This window comes from Sciurus carolinensis, chromosome 5, assembly GCF_902686445.1.
Source record: "Sciurus carolinensis chromosome 5, mSciCar1.2, whole genome shotgun sequence".
Taxonomy (NCBI): domain Eukaryota; kingdom Metazoa; phylum Chordata; class Mammalia; order Rodentia; family Sciuridae; genus Sciurus; species Sciurus carolinensis.
Genome location: NC_062217.1, coordinates 39,442,029 through 39,463,596, shown reverse-complemented (window position 1 = coordinate 39,463,596; position 21,568 = coordinate 39,442,029). Strand labels below are relative to the sequence as shown.

Sequence of the window (21,568 nt, the reverse complement as noted above, 5' to 3'; positions counted from 1 at the left end):
CCTGTGCCTGCTAGGCAAGTGCTGTGTGACTGAACTATATCCCTAGCACTCCCCACTGCCACCTTTAATTTTTATTTATTTATTTGTTTGTTTGTTTATTTTAATTTTGAGGTAGGATTTCCCTAGTCTGGTCTTGAACTTGAGATACTCCTGCCTTAGCCTTCTAGGTTGCTGGGGTTATAGGCACATACCACCATGACTAGCTATTTTATCTAATATTAGTATTATTACACTAGTTTTTTTTAACTGGTGCTTTCATAAATAAGGACACTTTAGATTCTGAGTAGCAGAAAACCTTCACTCTAAGAGACCCACTAGAACTCCAGCACCCTAGTCAGTGTCTAGCCTGCAGGACTTTATTTAGGGTCAGCCCAGTCCCCTCTGGAATACTGCCAAGGAATTCTGGCTGTGAAATTTTTTTTTTTTTCTGACACCTGACAGTATGACTTTTGTTTTTGTGTTATAACTTAACCTATATAATTATGGTGAGGGATCCAGATACATGAGTCTAGACTGTTGCAGTGTTGAAAACTCTTCAGCCAGTTTTGAGAAGGATGTTGAGAATTTTGTTTCAATCAGTATTAAAAATATTTGAGAATTTAATATGATCTCTTCTTTCATTCTGCTTTTTACACTCTGTGATTCTTTCAGAAAATTTTGAAAATTACCTGGGTTTGATTTATCCATGTGTAAAATGAGAGGGGTTTCCAAATTTTTCCTTTTCACCATCTAGAAGCTTAATACTAAATTGTCTAGACTGGATGGTGTTAAGAAACAAGTGAAACCAATTCAGTTCCTGCCCTTTACTAGTTTAAAATGTATTCATCTTTCACTAGAAAAAACAATAATAATTTGCACATGTAATTGTTTTGATTAGTAGAGGCTCAGTTTTGAAAAGCTGTGATCTAAAGTCAACACAAAATTTACAGAAATTCTTTTGAACCTAATGTAAAATGTTCTTTTATGCAAACTATGTTCAAATATAATACTAATCAAAACTTTAATTTTATTAATGAATCACATTATCATGATATAATCATGAGTTAGAGTTAACAACTTCTTATTTTGTATCTCACTGTAGGTGAAGAAAACTGGTCTTGTGGTGGTGAAAAACATGAAAATTGTTGGTCTCCATTGTTCTAGTGAAGATCTACACGCTGGGCAAATTGCTCTTATTAAACATGGGTCAAGGCTGAAAAACTGTGATCTTTATTTTTCCAGAAAACCATGTTCTGCTTGTTTGAAAATGATTGTAAATGGTAAGTGCAGATAAGGCTTTGTTGGGGATTAGGAATATATTTGAGAGCAAACAAGGGAACAAATTGCCTAAATCTCACAGAGATTATTTGGAAATACTGATATAGAAGACAGTTTGACACAGTATGAGAAGAGTCAGAAAACAGAGATTCTGTCCTCAGTTCTGTCTACTAGTCAGCCTAATGACCCTCAGTGATTAGTAGACTAGTGCTCCCTACTATCACTAAAAAACCCTAAAATCTCAGTGACTTAATATATTAGACATCACCCCTGGAGTAGTCCAGGTGTTCCTGAGCAGCAGGGAGCTTTTGTCTGTGTAGTTGATTCATAGGCCAAGGTATCGTCCATCTTATTGCTGTTATTATCCCTGGGGCTTTGAGTCCTCTGAAACCAGAAGCAGATTAAGAAGGAAGAGTAGAGAAGGCATAACTACTACTTTTTTTTGGTTTTGGTGGTGCTAGGAATTGAACTCCGGGCCTTGCACATGCTAGGCAAGCACTCTACCCACTGAGCTATATCCCGGCCCATAACTGCTTCTTAAAAGCCCAGGCCTGGGGAATGTCTGGGGTATAACTTGGTAGTAGTATGTTTGCATTGCATGTACAAGATTCTGGGTTCAATCCCCAGTGCCACCAAAAAAAAAAAAAAAGTTTTAAAGACAAAAAAAGTAGTATGGCTCCTAATCCTTTCCCTCAGGATGTTACTTGGAGGCCAAAATAACAATCTAATGTAACACATCATCTAGTATCCAATGATTGATACATGCTATAGGTACTAAAGTGATCTCAGAGGTGAAACTGATCCCTGCAGGTTGTCATGAAAGTTTGGGGCTTAAACTGCATCGATGGGTCACACATACAGGAAGGAGAACACATGGTTGGTCAGTAGCAGCAGTATATGTAGCATCATCCAGTTGTATGAAGCAAAGTCCAGTATTTGAAATGAAAGATTATTCTTAGGAGAGTAGTGGCAGATTGATTGTAGTGGTAGGTTGGGGCCTTAATAGAGAACTTTGAAAAATTGTATAACCTCTGAGCTTTATTTTATGGAACAGAGTTCCTGGACCTGTTTTTATTTACATCCAAGTCTTGTAAATACCAATCAGATCTATGTTGAGGTTGGTGCCTTGAATGGCACATGGAAGAACTTCCAGGGGAAATGGCCATGTGGTTGGGAGCCTCCTGACCTGCAACAAGTATTGCAAGCCTTCAGGTATCTGTGAGAGTGACTCTGTAGTCTCTCCACAGTAGTTCCTAATAGAACTAGTTGTCACAGTGGTCGTGGCTTATTTTTCTCCTTTGCCCAATTAACCAGGCAAATTATACATTCATTTAATCGTTTGTGTTCAGTTGACTTGTAATTCCCATTACAGATGATGTGGAGCTCTTGAAGATTTTTGAGGAAGACGAAATATGATTAAAATTTTGTTGTTAGAGGGAGAAGTCAGAGACTGGGAGCATGCTTAAGAGTTCAGATGGTGATGTTGATATAGAAAGGAAAGAATGAAAGCACCAAAACATGCTGACTGACGTGTTCTAGAAGCAAGGGAGAAGAATGAATGGAAGGTAGTTGTCTCCTGCACTGAACTGCCTGTGCTGGAAGCACCCCTGATTACCTCAGAGCTAAGGCTTAGAGGAGCAGGGCAGTGCAGCTGATTCCCTGCTGCTCCACCATCCCAAGAGAGAGAGTGAAGTGTGGAAAGAGACCTAGGATGCATTCATGTTGGCAGTAGACCCATAGATAAATAAAATTGCTCTGTTGGTTTAAGCTTATTTAATATTTAGGTATCTTGGGAAGGCAGCATGGTTGGAGCTATGCTGTAGCTGACTTACTTAAGGTACGATCGCTGTTACCTCACTTAAACCAAAGCAATTGTTTCCTAGCATGGTAATTCCCAAAGTGGACTCCTGATGGTCAGCAAGGTCAGTGCTATATTCACAATAACACTACATTCACACTAATGCTGCCAAAACAGTGGTAAGGAAAACCACTGTTGCTGTAGCATGAAGCAAACTGCCCTGGCAGGCCTTGTGCTCTTCACTGCACTCAGAAAAAAGAAAGAAAGAAAGAGGTGGGGAGGGAGGAAGGAAGGAAGGAAGGAAGGAAGGAAGGAAGGAAGGAAGGAAGGAAGGAAGGAAATAGTTTCACATAAGAATAAGAATGACCTTTGTGAAACAGGAAAAATCATTAATTAGATTCTAATCCTTGAATATATATCTTTTTAATATTCTGTGTAAGGAAAGAAGACATGGTTATAAAGCATTTTTATCATAAACCAAAGTGTGAAGTTTGCCTTAAGGGAAACCACTTATGTGGCTGTTTTGAGTTGCAAACTGAAATGATCCACTTTTTTTTCATGAAACACCATGAATTAACAAACTATGGTTACTAGCTCTTTTTTTTTTTTTTTGCAGTGCTGGGGATTGAACCCAGGGCCTTGTGCATGCGAGGCAGGCACTCTACCAACTGAGCTATCTCCCCAGCCCCGGTTATTAGCTCTTTTGAGACATTGCCTCAAAAATGAAGTGACCCTGTCACTTTCAGGAAAACAATTGACATTATTTGTTGTTAATCATAAAATTTGAGCATTCAAAGTGAAAATTAGAATTTTAGAAAACCATATTCATCATTTTGAGCTTGACAACTTCCTGCTATTTATACTCTTCTGATGAGATTGGTAATGATACTAACAGACTTTTTTTGACCACTGTAAAATCAGTACAGCCTTTTCCAAGGGACAAGTGCACAAAGCTCCAGAATCACGCATGAATAAAACAGCCATTCTAAGTACAAGAGAGACCAGGGTACTTGAGTATTACAATACAAAAAGTTTGTTGATATGGTTTCAGATTTCACATTGTAACTAATCTTTGTCAGGGGACTGGGTCAGGTACCAGGGATTGAACCCAGGGGTGCTTAACCACTGAGCCACATAGCCTGTCTTTACATATATATATATATATATATATATATATATATATTTTTTTTTTTTTTTTTTTTTTTAAATTTTGAAACAGGGTCTAAGTTGCTTAGGGCCTCGCAAAGTTAGTGAGGCTGCCATTGAACTCACAATCTTCCTGCCTCAGCCTCCAAGCTGCTGGAATTACAGGCATGTGTTACCATGCCCAGCAAGCCTATAACCCCAGTGGCTTGGGAGGCTGAAGCAGGAGGACTGCAAGTTCAAAGCCAGCGTCAGCAGCATAGCAAGGCCCTAAGCAACTCAGTGAGACCATGTTTCTAAGTAAAATATAAAGAAGATCTGGGGGGCTGTTGCTGTAGCTCAGTGGCAGAGCACTTGTCTAGCATATGTGAGGCACTGGGTTGGATTCTTAGCACCACATAAAAATAAATAAAATAAAGACATTCTGTCCACCTACAACTACAAAATTTTTTTTTTTTTTTTTTTAAAAAGGACTGGGAATGTGGCTCCGTGGTTAAGTGCCTCTGGGTTCAATCCCCAGTACCAAAAAAAAGAAACAATCTCTTGTCAGATGTTTGCATAGTGTCAAAACAGATTGAAAGCAGAAGCATATTTGAGACTACAGCTCTCTTCTATTAAGCCAAGTCTAAAGACATTTGTAAAAATTTAATGCCATTTTTCTCACTAACTTTTTTTTCTTTGGTTCATTGTACACAAATGGGATACAACTATTATTTCTCTGATTGTACACAAAATAGAGTCATATCATTTGTGTAATCACACATGTACATAGAGTAATGATGTTTGTCTCATTCTATTATTTTTCCTTCCCACCACCCCTTCCCCACCCCTCATTTTCCTCTACACAATCCATCCTTCCTCCATTTTTGCCTCCCTCCCCCCCCCCCCATTATGTATCATCATCCACTTATCAGAGAAATCATTTGGCCTTTGGATTTTTTGGGATTGGCTTATCTTGCTTATCATGATATTCTCCATCTCCATCCATTTACCTAGAAATGCCATAATTTTATTCTTCTTTAAGGCGGAGTAATATTCCATTGTATATATTACCACAGTTTCTTTATCCATCTATTGAAGGGCTTCTAGGTTGGTTATACAATCTAGCTATTGTGAATTGAGCTTCTATAAACATTGATGTGACTGCGTCACTGTAGTATGCTGATTTTAAGTCCTTTGGGTATAGGCCAAGGAGTGGGATAGCTGGGTCAAAAGGTGGTTCCAAGTGTTCTAAGGAATTTCCATACCACTTTCCAGAGTGACTGCACCAATCTGCAGTCCCACCGACAATGTATGAGTATACCTTTTCCCCCACATCCTCGCCAACACCTATTGTTGCTTGTATTCTTGATAATAGCCATTCTAATTGGGGTGAAATCTCAATTTCACCCCAATTAGAATGCTTTCCTATTATTACTAGAGATGTTGAACATTTTTTCATATATCTGTTGATTGCTTGTAGATCTACTTCTGTGAAGTGTTTGCTCATTTCCTTAGCCCATTTGTTGATTGGGTTATTTTCTCACTAACTTTCGTTATCTTGTTATCTTTTGTTTCTTTTCATAAAGCTGTTATTTATATTAATGGCTCTTGTTATTTTAAATGAATTAATAGATATTTTAAAATTTCTAATACAGTAAATATCAATAGATATAATCCATATAAACAAAAGCTCTTTGGGGGCCTCAATTATTTTTAAGTATATAAAGGGATCCTGGGCTGGGGATATAGCTCAGTTGGTAGAGTGCTTGCCTCACAAGCACAAGGTCCTAGGTTCAATCCCCAGTACTGCAAAAAAAAAAAAAAAAAAAAAAAAAAAAAGAAAGAAAAAAATTTGAGAACCTCTTCTGTAGCATTTACCACTAGTATTGAACATTTGTCTAAAGATGATTCATCCTTCTTGGATTAGGATTACTAGGAGCAACTAAGATCCATAGATGAAAGTTTTCCATAGTTGCTGCTTAGGAAATGGATTATGAGAACTCTTAACAGGGAAGGTGAAATGCAGCAAGGAAAAAGACTCTGATCTGAATTGTGAGGCCTTCAAAATTGGTTTGCAGCCCAAACCACAATGAGTCAGGAATAGCAGGGAGTAGATAGAAAGATACACTTGTTTACCTTAGACTTTTTAGCTCATCTATTACTTTGAAGGATGGAACACCTGTGGGCCATCTGTCAGTTCACTTCCAAGCACAATCACAAAAAAGTCTCTCCACACTGCAATTACATGAGATACTAGTAAAAAAAAGTCTTTGTTGTAAACTATCCATTAATTGACACAAATATTTGGGTATTTATGTATAAGGTACGTTCATTATTTAAGCTCAGATACAAATTAAAATATTTTTCATATGTTTGTTATCTAGTTATGTTTTCTCTTTTGTAAATTGTTCATATCTTTTTGTCTCTCTTGAGACATCCTTGTTTTTGTCAATTCATATGTACTCTCAATGAATTAAAGTCTTTTCTGTGTATTAAAGATTACCAATCTTTCCTCTGCCTCATTGATTAAAAAGCCTTCCTCTATTGTTTTGTCTTCTGTGTTGTGGCTTAAAAATAATGTTGCTCATACACCACTACTCTAGCATCCCATAAGCAACTTTCATGTTATGAATTCTGTGTGGATATTTTTTATAACTACGAGGAGTATATGATTTGTCTAGCCATTCCTATGTTGGTTGTCTATTTTTAACATTTTTAATATTTTAAAGAATGCTACGTTAACTCTGTATACATGAATTTTTCTGTCCAGAAGAATTCTTTGTCCAAGACAGGATCATTTGTAATGCATACATGAATTGTTTATTCCAAATACAAAATTTTAGATAAGACCGAGTGCTGTTTGTAACATTTCTAAAAGCTTCCTTGGCACCGTGGAGGGTGCTGGTAAACGGTCCCAGTACTGGGCATTGGGACCATACCCAGCAAAATCAGTGATTTCACACCTTCCCCTGGGTTCTATTTGGGATCAATTAGCTTTGTCTCGAAAAGGCCAGAGAGTAAATATTTTAAATTTTGCAGGCAAAATCGTTTCTGTCACGGCTATTAACTCTGCCTTGCAAAGGTAACCAAATGTATAAATGAATCAGTGTGTCTGTGTTCCAATAAAACTTTATGGACACTGAAATCTGAATTCCCCATGATTTTGTGTTATATGTTCTTGGTGTTTTTCAAATTATTTAACCTGTGAGCTGTACAAAAACTCTCCATGGACCAGCTTTGGCCTCTGGATAATTATTTGCCAACCCTCAGATGGATTAATAGGTGACTTCATAAAAGACATTTATTGTATTAGGTCATCTTGATCTGCATTGCTAGGATGGGTTTATCAAGAAAATCTATATTCAGCATGTATCAGATAATTACCTCTCCTATTTTGTGTTTCAGCTGGAGTTAATCGAATTTCATATTGGCCTGCTGATCCAGAAATAAGTTTGCTTGCTGAGGCTTCTAGTTCTGAAGATGCAAAATTAGATGCCAAAGCAGTGGAAAGACTGAAGTCAAACAGTCGGGCTCATGTGTGTGTCTTACTCCAACCTTTGGTGTGTTACATGGTGCAGTTTGTAGAGGAGACTTCTTACAAATGTGACTTTATCCAAAAAATTACAAAGACAGTACCAGATGCTAACGTTGACTTTTATTCTGAATGTAAACAAGAAAGAATAAAAGAATATGAAATGATATTTTTGATTTCAAATGAAGAAATGCATAAGCAAATCCTGATGACCATAGGCCTGGAGAACCTGTGTGAAAATCCATACTTTAGCAATCTGAGGCAAAACATGAAAGACCTTATCCTACTCTTGGCCACAGTAGCTTCCAGTGTGCCCAGCTTTAAACACTTTGGATTTTACTGTAGTAATCCAGAACAGATTAATGAAATTCACAATCAAAGTTTGCCACAAGAGATTGCAAGGCACTGCATGGTTCAGGCCAGGTTATTGGCATATCGAACTGGTGAGTTAAATGCTTAGTTCGTAAATTGGGACTGATTGGTTTGGTTGTATTTGTCTCAGAAGCAAAGTGATGTGCATCTTACCTATGGTAGAGTTCATTTGCTCCTAGATGGTAAAGTTTTGCTGTTCATGCTGAAGTTCATGGAACCCTTGTGTAGGCAACTCTTCCTATGAGCAGTTTGGGAATTCCTTGGGGCCTTTATTCAGCACTTCATTTGTAATTCAGAACCAAATGATCTAATTCCTCTTTCTCCTTGCATTTATGATTTCACTCTTCATCAAGCCTTCCATTAAAGATGGGACAAAAAGAAAAAACAAAACTAAAATCACTTTCATTAACTCTTCAATATAGTTTGTATTGAGTATTTGATGAAAACTTGGAAGTCTGTAAAATTAAAAATATGAATTCAAAATAACTAATATGGTGAAAGTAAAGGAATATTGGTTATTACAGATTTACCTAATTGTTGGTATGTCTTCAATCAGAAAGCTAAGAAATTAAACATTTTTTACTTTATTATTTTATGCTGTGCATATGGAGAAGGAAAATATTACTTGAGAATATTCTTTATTGTGATAAAATACAGTATCTGTATTTCCAATTATGGAGCAGTATTTTCAAAATTACCAGATGTAGTATTTTTCAAAAGAGAATCGTGACCACTTTTAAAAATGCAACTTGAAAATAAGTGGGAAAAATGCAGGCAGGAAGAACAGTAGAGTAAGATTAGTTTGGGGAATGGACTGTAATAGGAATTTTTAATTATCCCAAAAAGGAGAAAACAAGGAAAAATCAGAAAAGGTTCATACCAATGCTATTGGTCAGATTGAAATAAATTCAGTAGAATGGAGGAACTTAATTGACAGAATCACCACAGAAACTTTAATGAAAAGTGCAGATGCTCAAATCCCTACCCAGACCTTGTTCAACCAATTGCCCTAACCAAGTGTGACCTAGGCCTGTTTTTTAAAAAGTTCTTCAAGGAGTCGGGAATAGCAGCACACTCCTGTAATCCCAGCTACTCAGGAGACTGAGGCAGGAGCATCACAAGTTCAAGGCCAGCCTGGGCAACTTAGCAAGACCCTTTCTCAAAGTTTTAAAAAATAATAAAAAGGACTGGGTATGTAGCTCAGTAGTAAAGTACCTTTGGTTTCAATCCCCAGTACAAAAAAAAAAGATTAAAACGAATTCCAAAACCTCTGAAGTTCTAAAACAAATTGCAATTGGGTGTTTAATAATTACTTTTTAAACAATGAATAACAAGGATCCACAGAGTTGTTAAAAGAATGCTTCTAGGATATTTAGAGGAGTGACAAAATGTGTTTAAACTAATGGGGGAAAGACTAGAAAGTCTCATGTTACGTACCTGGTTTAAGTGTTGAGTTGTGATCTTTTGTGTCCTAGACAAGGTGTTTTCCAAAGCCATTTTATATGGATGAAAACTTACCCTATTGGAAAACACAGTAGTAAAGAATATTCTCTTGTAGCTGACCTTTGCAAGCAGCAAAGCTGCATGCTGATGGGAAAAAAAATAACATCTTTCCCCTTCTGACAAGGTTTAGTCTATCCCCAGACTGAAACAGAAAATATGACTCCTGAGACTAAAAAACATAGTATGAAAAATACTTAAATGTTGATCATAGGAAAAGTAGACTCTTAAAATGAAGAATGTCTATTTTAAGTTTTCATTTTTCACTTCTGATTTATGTACATATTAAGTAGAACTTAACAGTCAAGGTTTTGGTTTTGCTGGCAAATATAATCCTATGTTTATAATTTTGGCCACTTGCCTTAGAAATTAGCATAAAGCCATTAATTTATGTCTTTTTCTCCTCATGTTAAGATCTAGGTCAGGGAAGGTCTAGGAAGGAACAAAATTCTGTAGAAGCCATCACCAGACATCCTCCTGCCCTCAATCACATTCATCTTCAAAGCACAGCACGCATTTGCATCTTTCCTTAGTAAGCCTTCTGCCCAATCCAGCTGTGAGCTGTGTGAGGATGGGAACTGTTTTCCCCACCACTAAACATTCAGCTTCTCACAATACTTGACACACAGGCATTCCATAAATGGAAATCTTTGTTGTGGAATTCTTAATGGCAAAGGGGGAGGTGAAAGAAAGGCAAGTTGATTGGGTCCCCAGGGCTAAAGTTCAGTCACTTAATTTCTCTGCCTGTTTTCTTACCTAGAGATGGGAATTTTAACTGTTTTTATCTTTAGGTAAAAATGAGATGGTAGATAAAAAGTGCTTAACATAAATTACTGAAATCCTTTGTGGTATGATTTTGAAAGCCTGAGTGTACTTGAACTGGAGATGAGAAATTTTACAGGAGTATCATAACTTTTTAAAAATTAGTTACAAAGCATCCTAGTTTTTAATACAATAGTGGCACACCTTTTCTTTGTGCTTTTACTGAAAAAAATAGGTATTAAAATATAGGTTTTCATTGGAAGAATTAACTTGTAGGAAATTGTCAGGGGAAGCCACAGTGTCACTTACCAGTATGAGAATGACGTGAGGTAAGTTCACAGATAATTCTTATTTTTTCTATGTAAGTGTATCATCCAAACTACATTAGTCCCTTATTATGATTTTGACAAAAACTATGGTTTTCATAATGAGTGTATTTGTCTTAGGAATTTGAAATGCACCCTTATGTGGAAGGAAAGTAGATCATTAATATGTGCAATTTCTATTTTGGTTTTTTATTTTCTGTTTCACATTAATGGTTTTAAGAAGGATCACTTATTGCAAAGGTTTTTGTTCTGCAGGAAAATTATCATCTTATTTATAACAACTGCCACTTGATTTAGAAATGAGCATAGTATCGCTAACATAGCATTCTTTTTCCTTTCAAACTATGAAGGTCAAGAAAATGACAACATTTTATTTAAATCAAAATTTTTTTCATGTACCTTTCACCAGTAGGTAGACACACAGATATAAATGTTCATGAAGATTTATGTTTGTATTAGAAGTTTGAACTTTTTGCTTAGCAAAAACATTTCCATAAAATATATGTTCCATGATTAGAATGTTAAAAAGACTAGAAGACACATTGGATTGTTGTGAGTCGATATTGTACTCAAAATTTCAGAAACTCATTTTTTTACTCAGTTTTATTGTCTGTTAAAAGTAGTCATTTAGGAACTGAACAATCTCTTCTCAAAAAAGTACAAATGGCCAATTATTATATGAAAAAGTGTTCAACATCCTTAGGGAAATACAAATACATTAGGGAAATGCAAATCAAAACAACATTGAGGGGGCTGGGTTGTGGCTCATTGGTTGAGCATTTGCCTACCATGTGTGAGGCACTGGGTTCGATTCTCAGCACCTCATTTAATCAAATAGAGTAAAGGTCCATTGACACTAAAAAAAAAAAAAATATATATATATATATATATATATATATAGTTTTAAAAAAAAACTACATTGATATTCTATCTCACACCTGGCACAGTAGTGCATGCCTATAATCCCACTGGCTGGGAGACTGAAGCAGGAAAATCACAAGTTCAAACCAGCCTCAGCAACTTAGCAAGGCCCTAAGCAACTTCTACGCAAGACCCAGTCAAAATAAAAAATAAAAAGGGCCAGGAACGTGACTTAGTGGTTAAGCACTCCTGGGTTCAATCCCCAGTATCAAAAAAAAAAAAAAAATACTCTCACTTTAGTTAAAATGGCAATCATCAAGAATACAAATAATAATAATGGTAGGATATAGGGAAATAGGAACAATTGTATACTATTGGTGGGAGTTAAATTAGCATAGTCACTACAAAAATCAGAATGGAGGTTTCTCAGAAAACTAAAATTACAATGACCATATGATCCAATTATATCATTCCTTAGTAAATATCCAAAAGAATTAAAGTCAGCATATCACAGAGATAACCTGCATACCCATGTTTATCATGGCACAATTCTGAATACTCAAGTTACAGATCTTCTTAGGTGCCTATAAACAAATGAATGAATTAAGAAAATGTGTAGTGGGTTGGGGAGATAACTCAGTGGGTAGAGTGCTTGCCTTGCAAGCACAAGGCCCTGGGTTCAATCCCCAGCACCACAAAAAAAAAAAAAAAAAAGAAAAGAAAATGTGTATATATACACAAGGGAATATTATTCAGCCATAAATTCATGTCATTTGCAGGAAAATGGATGAAATTAGAGATCATCATGTTAAGCAAAAAAGCCAAGTACAACATATTTTCTCATGTGGAATCTAGGAGAGGAAAAAAGGAATGTAGAAGGGAGACTATTGAAGAGTAGGGGGAAGGACAGGAGGTAGATAGGATCAAAATATATGTTATTTATGTAACCACAATTCTGTGCAATTAATATGCACTAATAAAAAAAAAGAAGTCATCATTTAGAAACTGACCTGTTAGTGGAGAATCAGTGAAGTTGTGCTCAGTTTTGGTTGTAGCTTTGAAGTGATCTGACTGCCATGTTAGTGGTCTCCACATGTACATTGTATGTGACTGGGTAAGTAGTGATCCTATCTACTTCTTCGGTACATAGCTCCCATATTTCATACTTCAAAGTATTTATCCTAATAAATCTCTTAATTAGTAAAGATGTCAAGAATTATTAGGACATTCATGAAGTATGTTTCAAAATATGTTTTTATTATTTTTGGAAAAGTGTATTTCTGAAACTAACAGGTCATTGATTTTTACTGAGTTCAATGTCATGTCTTTCAGAGGATCATAAAACAGGAGTTGGAGCAGTCATTTGGGCAGAAGGGAAATCTGTAAGTATGAAAATAATTCTCTTTAACTATTTAATCTGGATTTTGTATAAACATAGTTTAGTCTTTAGCACATTGCATTTTTGTTTTTGTTTTTGTTTTGTTTTGTTTTGTTTTGTTTTGTTTTGTTTCCAGTACCAGTTAGAAGGACCAGGAAGATAACATGCAAAGGTAGAGGGCCAGAAAGAGAATGTAGAAAAATGCAAGTGACGTGGGGTCCAAAGTCTTATGTAGAGTAGAGTGGGCAAAAAATTGGACTGAACCATAAAGAATATTGTAGACCATGTGAAGAATGTGAACTTTAGACAGTGCATCCCCTAGAACAACACTAATCAGTAGAAATTAAATGCAAGCTGCATATAAAACTTCGAATTTTCTAAGGCACAGTGAATTTTTAAAATAGGTGAATTAGAGTTGTACCATGCAACTCTACTTCATGTACAACCAGAGAAACAACAGTTGCACCCATTTGTGTACAATAAATAAAAATAAAAAATAAAAAATAAAAAAATAGTATATTATGTAGCAAATAAAAGTATTACCAAAGAGTTTTTTTTTTTAAATAGGTGAATTAAGGTAAATAGGCAAAGAAAATAGGTGTAAGTTGAAGAATATATTTTATTGGAAACAATCTAAGTATCTATCAACTGATGAATGGATAAAGAAAATGTGGTACATACACACAATGGAATACTATTAAGCCATAAAGAGAATGAAATTCTCATTTTCAGCAACATGGATGGAACTGGAGATTATTATGCTAAGTGAAATAAGCCAGACACAGAAAGACAAGTACTGCAGGAGTTCACTCATGTGGAATGGAAAAAAAATTGATCTCATAGAAGTTTAGAGTATAATTGTGGTTATTAGAGACTGGAGAGGGTAGAGTGGTGGAAGGGGTAGGGAGAGGCTGATCAATGGGTAATGAGTTAGATGGGAGTGGGAAGTTTTGGTGTGTTAAGTGGAAAAATGATAGGATCAGATTTGATTAGGACTTGGTGTTATGGAGATGGGTTGGAAGGGCCATGAAATTTAGATTTATTTAGGAACTATACATATAGCTGACTGAAATATGAGCCTATTTTGCTTCAGTGGACTTTATAGCAAGTAGTTTGACTATTTGCTCCAGTGTTTTCTAAGCTCCTGAAGTTCAACCTAGCCAAGAAACCCAGTATCTTCCCTGCTAACCTGCTCCTTCACCAGTGGTTACCACTTCACTCCCTTGTCTTCCACAGTTACAATTTATTGCTATGGAGTCCGCCTTCGAAGTACCTCTGGACTCTACTTATCTCAGCCAGAAATCCCCATAGCATTTTGTACAATTCATATGTGACATTCATCACACTCAGAGTTGTGTCTGATCTCTTAAATGATATCCTCTCCAGATCGTAAGGTTCATGAGGGCAGGGACGTGTCTGGTTTGCAGCTGTATTGCCAGCATCTCACGCTGGTCCAGCCTGTGGTTGAAGCTCTCATTTGTGTTATGTCAATGCTTTAGTAGCCTTTTGACTTAAACATTTGGTTCTCAACTGCTTTTTGGAGAATATAAGTCCAGTTATCTCTAGTGTAGGGAGGCTGCTTGGTAAAGTGGAAAGACACGGGTATGGAGTCAGGCAACCTGTGTTTGAATTCTGGCTGTTTCTTACTAGCTCTGTGACCTGGAATAAGTCATTTAATCTCTTGGCCTCAGTTTCCTTATCTATAAAATTGGAATAATAATAGCATTACATTCTAGGTTGTTTCAGGGATTGAGCCAATGAAATGATACATGTAAACCCAGCAGGATGTTTGACACTTGGCAAATGTTCAAGAAGAATTTAATGAGATAATATTTAATATTCAAGCTTTTGTTGGTTGAGTTTCTAACCTTGTTGGCTAATTATAGCAATGATTTTTATTAAGCTTCTATAGTAATAAGACTGTTCATATGATCACTTGAGTAATTATAATATATTGAAATTTAATAAGATTTATAGCATATTCCAAACTCTTATAAACACCATTGATAAAATTTACTCCTAAAAATGTAAGCTTTCATATTAACAGCTATTATGCCATTGATCAAGAATAAGAAAGAGCCATTTAAGTAAGAAGTTCTATGGTTATGTACATATACAACAGAGGCTCAAAAAATATTGAAGATTAAAGGTAGTATATTTTTTATTTTCTAACTAAATCACAATAGCACATTTTTAGTTCAACAACAGGAGTACTCTGTTCAAAGTGTGTGTGTGTTTGACATACTGTGCATTGAACCCACAGGTGCTTTACAACTGAACTACATTTCCTATTCCTTCTTTATTTTATTTTGATACAGGGTCTTGCTGAGTTAGTCAAACTGGTCTTGAACTTGTGATCCTTCTGCCTGAGCCACCAGTTAGCTGGAATTACAGGCACTCACCATTGTGCCCAACTGTTCAAAGTATTTTTTAAAGTTCAGCACAGAGTATAAGAAATTAAAACCCATTCATTGAGTGCCTGATGTATACATAACAATCTAATGTGTACCTCAAGGAATAGAAAAGAAGTATAGAATGTGGTTTCTATTCACTAGAATTTTATAGTTGGAGAGAAATCTCTGAGTCAAGAAAAATAATTTGTGAGTTAAACAAGACAAGATAGTATTTAATTAACTGCTAAAACCAATGACTGCCTTGAGATTATAGACTAGAGAGGTGACTGATCACCTTGAAATTAAACTTTGGCAAGGTCATAGTATAATGTTTTTGTTTTTATTTGATGGCTTATTTTGTCATAGAAATGGAATGAGCTGGGTGTGGTAGCATATACCTGTAATCCCAGCAACTCAAGAAAATCGCAAGTTCAAAGCCAGCCTCAGCAATTTAGCAAGTCCCTGAGCAACTTAGCAAGACCCTGTCACAAAATTTAAAATTAAAAGGACTGGGGAAGTGGCTCAGTGGTAAAGTACCTGGGGGTCAATCCCCACTATAAATAAATTAACAAACAAATAAATAAGAAAAAAGAAATGAATATTCATTATGCAAAATATGAAAGCAAGCTTTAAAGTCACATTGCAAAGTACCTTTTCTGTATGTTGAAATTAACCATGGGTTTGCTCGGTTTTGTAGAGAAACTGTGATGGAACTGGAGCTATGTACTTCATAGGATGTGGCTATAATGCCTTTCCTGTTGGATCTGAGTATGCTGACTTCCCACACATGGATGACAAGCAGAAAGACAGAGAAATAAGGAAATTCAGATACATCATACATGCTGAACAAAATGCCTTGACATTTAGGTAGGAAATTTTTTTTATTGTACTTTTAAAATGTAACAAAGGTCAATTTAAAATTAATTTTTTAGTTATAATTTATTCCCTTTTTTGAATTTTAGGGAATATTTATATTCTTTTCAGAAATATAATTTTGGTAAAGATTGGTCCTGCTGCTGGGCCTGAGGCCATTATCACAGATTCTCCAGGTCTTCCAATTTATTGAGCAAGTCTTATTTTTCTTCCCTCTCTCTAATAATAAGTGACTCGAAATTTGTCCTTAAGAGTCTTGCACAGTGGGGACTGGAGTTATAGCTCAGTGGTAGAGTGCTTGCCTCACATGCATGAGGCACTGGGTTTGATCCTCAGCACCACATAAATAAATGAAATCAAGGTATTGCGTCCATCTACAACTAAAAACAAAAACCAAAAAATTTTTTTAAAAAGTCTTGCTCAACCTATTGTATTTTGAGGTGTTTATCCCCTTTGTTTTCTAAATTTTGAGCACATATATTTATGAATATCTAGACTTTATTATGAACCAAATTGCTTTGAAAGAGTGTGTTAAAAATAATTACTATCATTACCTCCTAATGTTAATTTAGGTGATTTCCACAGTCACTTGTAAGCTTTTACCATTACGTGGGTACGTGTAGGGGATTAAAAAATTGAATAAGACATGACTCCTGGCCTTGGGGGTAAGCATGAATCTAAGACTGCATCCACCTAATGCAGTGGATTCTGTGGGAAAGGCAAACAAAGTGCACAAAGTACCCAGGGGCTGCTGTGGACAAAAACGGGGAGTGCAAAGGCAAAGCCATGGCGAAGAAGTCGAGATTCGCATCAGAGCTGAGCTCCGAATGATTTCCAGGACAATGGCTCTGACGTACTTCTTGAAAGGAAGAACTTTCTTGCTTCCATTAAAAGGTACAGTCTAGAAGTAGAAGAACGCATTCCATGTTTAGGAACGTGCATATTCCAGTTAGGCTAGAGTGTGGACACATGATAAATGCAGCTCACAGGATGAGCTGGGAGTGGATGACAGAGGACTTTGAGTTTGTCTCCACTTGGTAGGCATTGGGGAAATGGAATTGCACTGACAGAGCCACACTCCATTGACTGCTTAGGTGGCAGGAGCATTGTTTGAGCAGACTAGATGCACAGAATTCTGTAAGGTCTTAGTCCGGATAAACAGAAATGAGTTTCAACCAGGGAGATGGATATGGAAGATGGAGAATTAAAAACAGCTGGCTCAGAGCAGTGTAGACCACAGAACCTGGAATTACAATCCCTGTGGCCTCAGATGAGAGCAGTCCTTAGTCCTAAACTACCACCAGCATATACAATTTTACCAAAAATCTCAGGTTTTTTCTTGTCCTCTTCTTTACATGTTACTTGCTTCATTTTATGTGGCAGTATGAAGATGACATAGCCAATTTTTCTTTTTTGTACTGGGATTGAACCCAGGGGTGCTTAATCATTGAGCCACATCCTTAGCCCTTTTTATTTTGAGACATGGTCTCACTTGGTTACTAGGGCCTTACAAAGTTGCGGAGGCTGACTTTGAATTCACAATCCTCCTGCCTCAGGCTCCCGAGCCACTGGGATTACAGGCGAGCACCATGTCCAGCTTCAAATGTCTTTTAAATAAAATTTTCCTCTGATGGGGAAGGAGTAAGAGAACTATAATGCAAAATAGAACTTTAATATTAATTTACTCATTTAGTAAGCATTTATTAAACATCCTTTAGGTACCAGTTAGGAATAGGGGGCTAGGTCTTTCAGCTGCCATGATGATTTAAAAAAAATTTTTTTTTAGTTGTAGATGGACACAATATCTTTATTTTATTTATTCATTTATTTTTTATGTGGTGCTGAGGATCTAACCCAGTGCCTCAGGCATGCTAAGTAAGTGCTCTACTACTGAGCCACAACTCCAGCCCCTGCCATGATGATTTAATATTTAATCATATATGATTAGGAGTTTTAACCCCAATTTCCAGTATTAAAAAGAGGTTCTTACATAGAGAACATGGTTTTTCTTTTTTTTTTTTTTTTCTTCAGTTCTAGGTATCAAACCCAGGGCTCCATGAGTAATAGGCAAGCACTGTACCACTGAGCTACATCCTCAGCCCTGTTTTTCTCTCTACCTTTTTTTTTTTTTATCCTCTCTTTTCCGAATTCTCCCACCCCTCACCCCACCTCCCTCCTCTTTCTGTTTTCATTTATTTTATATTCTGGTACTGAATACCTTGCCAACAGCTTAAATTAATTTTAGTTTTAGTAATTGTCATGTTTTTACAGATTTTGAACACTGATTAATTTAGCAAGAGTAGGCTTAATTATTATTTATAATGTAAATCTGTTTTTCAAACAACCCAACTTTAAAATTTAAGGATTTCTCTAAAAAAATAACTTACCCTTTCAGAAATTACCTTTGTAATATTCTGTAAATTTTTTTTGTAGGTGTCAAGAAATAAAACCAGAAGAAAGAAGCATGATTTTTGTGACAAAGTGCCCGTGTGATGAATGTGTACCTTTAATTAAAGGTGCAGGCATAAAGCAAATCTATGCGGGGGATGTAGATGTTGGAAAAAAGAAGGCAGACATCTCTTACATGAGGTTTGGGGAACTTGAGGGTGTTAGCAAATTTACCGTAAGTAGATACACTTTTTCTTCAAACTGTATTTCCTATTATGTTGTTTGATACCCTGCTGCAAATTGTAAATTAGTGATTTCTATCCTTTTTAAAGAGTTTTAATAAATTATTATCATTGAGCTTATTTTTAATTTTTTTTAGTTATAGAGGGACATAATACCTTTATTTTATTTATTCATATGCCATGCTGAGAATTGAACCAAGTACCTCGCACATGCTAGGCAAGTGCTCAACCACTGAGCCAAAACCTCAGCCCACATTAAGTTTATTTTTACATGCAAGCACTTACATACCAGAAAATGTTCACTAAGGATCTCTGCCTTAAGAATTTTACAGTTTTGCCAGACACCGTGGCATGGACCTATAATCCCAGTGGCTCGAGAGGCTGAGGCAGGAGGATCAAGAGTTCAAAGCCAGCCTTAGCAACTTAGCAAGGCCCCAAGCAACTTATCAAGTCTCTGTCTCTAAATAAATAAAAATATACATATATTAAAAAAGGATGGGGGATGTGGCTCAGTGATTAAGCATCCCTGCATTCGATCCCTGGTACCAAAAATAGATAGATAGATAGATAGATAGATAGATAGATAGATAGATAGATAGTTTTTTTTTTTTTTTTAAAGGTCAAATAAAGAATTTTACATTTCTGTAGAGTTGTGAGTCGACCTTGATTGAGTTAACTTGAGCCATTGAGCCCTCTGGTGCCATCACGTAGCTGATGAAAGAAAAGCTCTGACCCACCTCTTCCCTCACCTTCTGTTTCAGCTTGGAGTGGTGGATAGAGGTGAAAATAATTGAAGATTATTCAAAAGACAGGAAGATGCATGCACATGTGTAAACACACACATACACGTTTCTCATCAGAAAATGTGGTTTAAAAAAAAAGTTACAAAAGCTCTGCAAAGATAATTTTTCCCCAAAAGTTGCTGACATACCAAATCATTCTGTTTCCTCAAACAAGGAATAATCATAGAACCACAAAAACCAGGAAGTTAGTATTAATATATTATGGTCATTAATCTATAGATTCCAATCAAATTTTACTGATTGTCCTAATAATATATATAAATATATTTTTTTTTTTTTTTGAGATACTGAATCTAAGGGCACTCTAACACTGAGCTAAATCCCCAATCCTTTTTTTATTTTTTTATTTTGAGACAGGGTCTAGTTAAATTGCCCAGACTGACCTTGCACTTGTAATTTTCTTGCCTCAGCCTTCTGAGTCACTGAGATTAACAGGTGGCCAGGGATATAGTGTGGTGGCAGAGTGCTTGCCTAGCATGTGTGAGACCCTGGGTTAGATCCCCTACATCACAAAAACGAAAACAAAAACCCCAAAAATCTTGTCTCCAGTAATGTTCTATATAGCAAAAGAATCATGTCCAGAATAATAACATTGTTTTTTATAACATCCAGTGATTTAATCCTGGCATTTAATATGTTTATATACTAGAATTCATGGATAGAAAAAGTATATAATAGAACTGTTTATAAGTTTGAACTTTTCCTGTTGTATATACATCAGTTTGAGTCCAGGGTGCTTGGAACATACATGTATTCTATGTGTGTACATATGTGTATATGTGTGTATATACACATATCTATATACACATACATATATGCACATATTTTAAACATAGGAAAATACTATCCAGTTTCTGTATGTATATGAAGTATTAAATGTTAACCATTTTTTATTTTGTCATGTATTTTGGTTTTTATTTCTGATTATTTTATTTAAAGTCTATCAGTTTTAAAACAGTATTGCCACTGGGTATGGTGGCACACGCCTGTAATCCCAGTGGGTTCAAAGCCAGCCTCAGCAACAGCAAGGCCCTAAACACAGTGAGACCCTGTCTCTAAATAAAATACAAAATAGGGCTGGGGATGTGACTCAGTGGTTGAGTGCCCCAGAGTTCAATCCCCAGTACCCCCCAGAAAACAAAAACAAAAACAGTAGTGCCATGCCAAAAGAAGAGAGAAGAAATAAGTGCTTGTTTTGTAAATAAAAACCTACATCCAGTCAGTCAAAGAAATACCCAGTTCTGTGTTTTGGTTTTTGTCTCTCTATTCCTCCTGGAGAGTGTGAATAAATAGGTTTTCCAAATTTTCTTCATAAAGATAAAGTGACCAGCTCTTCAGGACTGTGAGTGATGGCTTACAGCAAACTCTGAAATATCTTGCTTACTGGTAGATTTTAGTAGATTTTGAATTGTTAAGAGGAAGGAGAGAGCAAAAGGCAAGAGAGGAAGAAAGCAGGAAGACAAAGGGAAGATGTGGGGCAGAGCTCGAAAACCAAACCAAGCTGGGAACGCCCACCCAAGAGGTCCCTTGCTCCTCCAAGAGGTCCCTTGTTTTTCTCTGTTCTCTTCTTGAAGATTAACTCTCCACTCCCTTATCCTTTCCTCATCTGGCCTGGCGTGAGACAGTACATAATTGGTTAGCTAAACACCTAGTTTTGTAAATACCAGTGATTAACATGAACTAGTATTTGTTCTAAATTTGAATTTCAATAATTTGATTATGCTTGATTGTCAAAAGTATGATGTGTCAATAAATTTGATACTTGTTTTAAGATTAAATTAATTTTTATTTGAGAGATATTTGCTTTTCTTTTCAAAATATACTCATATACCTTGAGATAAATGGTTTTATTCTATGCTGTAAAAAAGCAGGTTTGAGGTGGTAACACTGTTTTCCAGAATAGTGTATATTCATGTCCTGTTATTCAAAAAATTTTCTTGTCTAATGTACATGGGGTT

The 21,568-nt window shown here is 36.1% G+C and overlaps 1 protein-coding gene across 10 annotated transcripts in view; it reads left to right on the top strand.

Moving 5' to 3' along the window:
- The window catches only part of Cdadc1 (cytidine and dCMP deaminase domain containing 1), a 49,773-nt gene that overhangs the window by 11,292 nt on the left and 16,913 nt on the right, over positions 1 to 21,568 (top strand). For all 10 annotated transcript variants that reach the window (XR_007108720.1, XR_007108721.1, XM_047552471.1 and 7 more), the window contains 5 exons: positions 1,082 to 1,259; positions 7,586 to 8,155; positions 12,866 to 12,915; positions 16,002 to 16,171; positions 18,611 to 18,800. Coding sequence is in view for 8 of the 10 variants with exons in the window: in XM_047552471.1 (XP_047408427.1) it covers positions 1,082 to 1,259; positions 7,586 to 8,155; positions 12,866 to 12,915; positions 16,002 to 16,171; positions 18,611 to 18,800 (1,158 nt within the window). In the remaining 2 variants the exon portion in view is untranslated. The remainder of the gene's footprint in view (positions 1 to 1,081; positions 1,260 to 7,585; positions 8,156 to 12,865; positions 12,916 to 16,001; positions 16,172 to 18,610; positions 18,801 to 21,568) is intronic.